Here is a 5,697-nt window from a genome sequence, read left to right on the forward strand (position 1 = left end):
GTGTCTGAGGGGAGCCCCACACTATTGGCTGTGCTGTGTGTCAATCATCAGCGAGCAGCACCATTGGGAGGCCACCAGCGAAGGAAAGCAGTAAGTCCATTGGCTGGCCAGAGAGATGGATTGGCTGCGAAGCTCTGGGGGCGGGCTCACCGGTGAGAGCGAGATCTGCGATTGGGTACGGAGTCTGCCAATCTGGGGGGCGGGGCTTGGAGCCGGCGGAAGGCGGAAGCGGGCGGGGCGGGTCGGCGGCATGGACGGGCCGGGCGGTGAGCGGGACCCGGGAGCGAACGGGAGCAGGGAGGGAACCGGCACCGCGGGGCAGAACCGGCCCTCGGCAGGGAGCGGGGCCCGGGGGGTCCGGGCCTTGCGGGGGCTGACCGGGCCCAACGCAGGGTCAGGACCCGCTCCCGGGGACCTCCGCGGTGCTCGGGCCGGGCCGATGCCGCAGTGCTGGGCTCGGGTCCCGGTGCCGGGAGCCCCGGCCAGGGCCTCGCCGGGGGCCCAGGCCTGGCTCCCGCTGGGGCAGCGCCGAGGAACTACAGAGTAACCGCTGCTGCTGGCAGCTCTGGGATGCCGAGAGCGCCGCGGGGCCCCGGCCCCTCCCCGGCCCCCTTTTCCCCCCTCCCCGTCCTGGCCCCAGGGCCGTTACCGTCGGCGGAGGCGCGGATGAGCTCGGCCATGGTGCGGGCGGGCTCCATGCCCCGGGCCCGGCGCGGGCAGTCGGTGCCGGTGGGACGCGGGCCCGTGGGTTGGTGGCGTTGCCCGGCGGTGGCGGGAGCCCCGGTTCGACCTCCTGCCCCGAGCGCTGCCCGTCCCGGCCTCGCGCTGGTCGGACGCGGGGTCTGAGCCCACAGCGGAGCCCCGGGAGCTCTGACAGCACACAGGGAACGGCTGGGAGGCAGGACAGGAGCGTGGGACTGGCAGGAAGCGACTGGTGTGACACTAGAGGAAGGAAACGCCAAGGGCCTGAGCTCACCCCGGCCCAGGGCCGAGCCTGACCAGCCCCCGGCGGTGTTTAGTGCTTGGCTGCCCAGATGCCGCTGAGGTCATCCGGACAAGCCGATTCCTCATGGAGTATTTACTGCCACTGTCTTATTGTCCCTTTTCTAATGGCAGAAGGGCTGTGGCACATACAGCTCTTCTTTCCCTCTCCCTTACACTGAGGGCAGAGCTCAGGAGGGCTGCATCTTCCCCAGAGGGGCAGCACCGACCTCTGCTCTGTGTGACATGGGAATGCCTGGAGCTGTGTCAGGGCAGGCTCAGGTTGGATTTCAGGAAAAGGTTCTTCCCCCAGAGGGTGGTTGGCACTGACCAGGCTCCCCAGGGCAGTGGGCACAGCCCCAAGGCTGCCAGAGCTCCAGGAGGGTTTGAACAACGCTCTTGGGGACAGGGTGGGACTGTTGGGGTGTCTGTGCAGGGCCAGGGACTGGACTGGATGATCCTTGTGGGTCCCTCCAGCTCAGGATATTCCATGATTGCATGATACACTTAAAGCAGACTTGCTGGGGCAGTGACAGCCACTGTCACCTCTGCAGAGCCTGTGGCAGGGGCTGCTGTCTCTCAGCAGAAGAAACTCTGATGCCTCCTTGTCTTTCCTCCCAGAGAGAAGCACCAACCTGCTGGGGGTGAGGCACATCCTGCTGGTGCTGTCGGGGAAGGGCGGCGTGGGCAAGAGCACCCTGAGCACCGAGCTGGCCCTGGCACTGCGGCACCGCGGGCACAGGGTGAGTGGGGTGGGGGAGCTCTGCCTTCCCCTTCCCAGCCCCCAGCTGGGCTCTGCTTGTGGTGTGTGTGTCCTGTGTGGGCTGCCTGTGCGTTTTCTGTTTGTGAGAGTGCTTCGAGTGATTCTTCTGTGTTTGCAGGTAAGTGGGTCAGGTAAGTGAGTTCGTTTCTCTTTTACCCAAGAGACTAAAATCACCCAATATTTACTGTTGGGTTTGAAGCTGAGGCACTGAGAGATTACGTTGCTGGTTTGTTCTGTTAACACCCACTCCCTCTGGGGGCTGAAGTGGGTGAGCTGAAGGACACTGTGACAATGGGGACAAAAGGGAACTGTGTGTGCAGGAGACAGGCTGAATTCCCTGAGGGTCTTTTTAAAGGCTCTGTGCAGCCAATGCCACTTGGATTCTGGCATAAAGTGCTTGGAAACACCCAGGAGATGTTCCTGGGGGGAAGGAGGCCAGGAGTGCAGTCAGTTCTAAAGCAGTTCTTTGAAACTGTGTTTCAGATCTGGCTGTGAAAGCCCAGATCTGGGGGCTGCCTCCCCCTGCCAGGGAAGGAGCCTGGGAGCTCTGAGCCCACCCTGGCTGAAGGGCTGTGCTGGTCCCACAGGTGGGGATCCTGGACGTGGACCTGTGTGGGCCCAGCATCCCCCGCATGCTGAGGGTGCAGGACAGGGCTGTGCACCAGTGTGACAGTGGCTGGGTGCCCGTGTTCGTGGGCCAGGACAGGGCTGTCGCCCTCATGTCCATCGGCTTCCTGCTGGAGCGGCCGGACGACGCCGTGGTGTGGAGAGGACCCAAGAAAAACGGTAATGGTGGGGTTTGGGGCTGGGGAAACCTTCCCTGAAACCTTCTGTGAATCCTCCTGGAGGTGCTGATGCCTCCTGGTCGTGTCATTCCTTGTGGCAATGAGGCTCCTGTTCTGCAGGAGTGGGTTCAGCTCACTCGGATGGGGAGAGTGCAGCGTGTGTTGTGCTGACAGATCACCCTGCCCCCCTCCCTGTGTCCTTGTCACCCAGGGTGCTTCCCAAGCCCTGTCCCATGGCTCCCAGGGCACCTGTTGTGTGGGTTTTCATCTGCCCCTTTTATTTCATAGCTTTGATCAAACAGTTTGTCACCGATGTGGCCTGGGGGGACCTGGATTTCCTCATCGTGGACACCCCGCCGGGCACCTCTGACGAGCACATCTCCACCGTGGAGGCCTTGAGGCCCCACAGGCTGCTTGGAGCAATCCTGGTCACAACACCCCAGGTAAGACAGGGGGCTGGAGTTCCTGAGTGGGCACCTGCCTCTGGGAGTGGTTTGGGGGGGAATATACCCCCCAGGTGGGTGTTTGCACAGCCGGTGGCTGCTTGTTCTACACATCCGCCTCCCACTTGGTTTCCACTGCTCTGGCCCCCCAGCTGTGGTGGACAGAGGGCCACCCCCGTTCCCGTTGCTCCCCCAGGCCGTGTCCGTGGGGGACGTGAGGCGGGAGCTGACGTTCTGTAAGAAGACGGGGCTGCGGGTCCTGGGCGTCGTGGAGAACATGAGCGGCTTCGTGTGCCCCCACTGCTCCGTGAGCTTCCCCACCTTACTGGGACCCTGGGGCTGCTGGGGCCCTTCCTTGGGGTGGGCTGTCCTGGCAAATGCCACGAGGGTGATCCTGTGCACCAGGGAGGGGAGGTGCTGCCAGGTCTGTGTGCCAGCTTTGGGAAAAGCCACTGGCTCTGCTCTCCTGAGGAGAACTGGCACAGGCCCTGAGGGTGGAGGGTGGGGAGGAGCTGGCTCTGCTCAGGTGATGCAGCACCTCCTCTGTCACACAGGGCTCTGGAATTCATGACTCCCTGCTGTTCTTCCTCCTCCAGGAGTGCACAAACATCTTCTCCAAAGGCGGAGGGGAGGAGCTGGCCAAGCACGCTGGGGTGCCCTTCCTGGGTGAGTGGCCTCTGGAGCAGAGCTGTGCTCAGGGGTGATCTGGTGATGCTGTGGGATGGTGGAGTGCAGAGAAGCAGCATCCTGGGGCAGGTGGGCTGGACTCCAGTCCCCATGAGCCCCAGGCAGAGCTGGGGTGTGGGTCGTGCTTTGCTCCTCTGCCATCCAAACTGCTCCCTGTGGGCACCTGGCTGGGGCAGAGGGGGTGGTGCCAGCAGCCTACTGTGGCTGCTGACATCATGGTGACGGGGTAAACAAGCTTGGAGCTGCCCAAGAACCATGTTGGGGTGTCCTGGAGCCTCCATGAGAAATGGGGGCTGAGGGCTGAACCCTGCCCCTGGAAGGGCTGGGATCAGGGGGGGAAAGCACCTCTCCTGAAGCACTGGGGTGTGGTGGGGTCTTGGACCCAGAGGAAGCAGTTGCAGGTGACAATTAGCTCCTGGAGAGCTCTATCCTACTGATTCTCCTGGAGTTGATTCTGGCAGTGTGTTTCTTTAACCCTGACTCCAGACCTTTGCCGTACAAGGAGCAAGCACTCACTCTCCCACTCCTGTCCCACAGGCTGTGTTCCTCTGGACCCTCAGCTCAGCCAGAGCTTGGAAGAAGGCAGAGACTTCATCCAAGAGTTTCCCAAAAGTTCTGCCTTCCCTGCCTTGGCTCACATCACCCAGCAGATCTTGGATACATCACAGCAGAGCTCCTGAGAAGGTTGTGGAGCTGAACTGTTTCTGGCTGAGCCCTGGGCCAGCTGGGACGGGGGATGCAGGAGCTGGTTAAGGCTGAAACCGTCTCGCTGAGGGCTGAGGGAGGGAGGGGAAGCACAGGTTCCTGCTGTTCATGGCAGTTTCAAAAGGGAAGTACTGCTCCATCCCCCTGGATCCAAAGAGACTCTGGAGCTGCAGTGGCAAGTGGCTGTTCTTCCCTCAGTGAACCCACATGGCACCGATGATCCAGATCGTGGCTCCGTGTGCTGCTGCCTCCCCCCGCTCTCCCCATGGGATGGATTCCACAGTACTTGGCTCAGTGATGGATTACAGGTTCTTGGTTCAGTGCCTGAGCCATGCTGGATGCTCCATGTGGACCCAAGCCAGGCCCCTGTGCTCGCTGGTTCGTGATGAGGGCACGGCGTGTGCTACACGTGAGGGAACGTCTCCAGGAGCTCTTCCGCCTGTGAGATCTGCATCCCATCGTGCTGGAAACAAGGCCTTGGGTCTGTTGGGGGTTATATGGCTCAGGAATATCTTTGAAGATTCCAGGCAGTAAACACTTTTCTTAAATCCAAGTCTGTCACTCCTGCTTTTCCATGGCTTCGGACCTCGCTGTAGGTCTGAGTCTTGGCATTGCAAACACTTCATGTACATCCAGGTACTTCCTGCTTTTCCCTGGTTTTCTTGCTGGAATCCAGCTAAATCCCTTCTTCTGTAATGGCTTCAGGATCCAGCCTGTCCCTTGTCTCGCTGTGGGCTGGCCCTGGCAGTCCTTCTTGGGATCATTTGCCATGGGTGTTCTCCACCCCCCTGCCACACGTGGGGCTCCTCCGTGTCCCCAGGTGGTTTCTGCTTCATTGCTCCGAGTGTCCTGTTCCCTCTGGAACCTCTTTCCATGGGCTGCTGCTCCCCTGGGACCTGCCCTCCTCATGCAGGCTTGAGTTAAGCTGGGAAAGCAAATGGAGGTGGTGGCCTTGCATCTTATCTCCCTCTCTCCTGGACTCTGAGCCCCTCCTGCCTGCCTCCCTCTCCATGTCTGGGACTCGCCCTCACAGTGAAGTCCCAGGAAGACAGGGAAATGTTGTATTCCCACTAACCAGACTGGATCATAGCAGGCAGCCATTGCTTGGAGGAGAGCAGGAGCACCATCCCCCCCTGCTCCCACTGTGCCTGTGGGACCCACACCTGACCAGGTTTCCCCATGTGCAATTTTCCAGGAAAATTTTACCTGACCTTTGAACGCTTCTCTGGGATTTGAAGAGCCAGGAGCAGCACTGGAGTCTGACAGGGCTGTTGGCTTCTGGGGGATGGCCAGGCACCTCTTGCTCCCTCTCTGGGAGGGCATGTGTCTGCCT

At 61.2% G+C, this 5,697-nt stretch overlaps 1 protein-coding gene across 4 annotated transcripts; it reads left to right on the forward strand.

Annotated features, from left to right (window-relative positions):
- The first annotated feature begins 189 nt into the window (after window positions 1-189).
- On the forward strand, window positions 190-4,917 carry NUBP2 (NUBP iron-sulfur cluster assembly factor 2, cytosolic). Of its 4 annotated transcripts, XM_064672551.1 has the most exons (8): window positions 190-266; window positions 1,603-1,724; window positions 2,332-2,530; window positions 2,818-2,972; window positions 3,169-3,279; window positions 3,527-3,638; window positions 4,197-4,343; window positions 4,563-4,917. In XM_064672551.1, the coding sequence occupies exons 1-7, from the start codon at window positions 251-253 to the stop codon at window positions 4,337-4,339; spliced, it is 858 nt and encodes a 285-aa protein (XP_064528621.1). In that variant the 5' UTR covers window positions 190-250; the 3' UTR covers window positions 4,340-4,343; window positions 4,563-4,917. The 4 variants fall into 4 exon arrangements, with proteins under 4 accessions (XP_064528621.1, XP_064528623.1, XP_064528622.1 ...); XM_064672552.1 differs by having other exon boundaries at window positions 193-266; window positions 3,569-3,638; window positions 4,197-4,917; XM_064672554.1 differs by lacking the exon at window positions 190-266 and adding an exon at window positions 663-681 and having other exon boundaries at window positions 4,197-4,917.
- Window positions 4,918-5,697: the final 780 nt, after the last annotated feature.

The sequence above is a fragment of the Pseudopipra pipra genome, chromosome 16 (assembly GCF_036250125.1).
Source record: "Pseudopipra pipra isolate bDixPip1 chromosome 16, bDixPip1.hap1, whole genome shotgun sequence".
Lineage (NCBI taxonomy): Eukaryota > Metazoa > Chordata > Aves > Passeriformes > Pipridae > Pseudopipra > Pseudopipra pipra.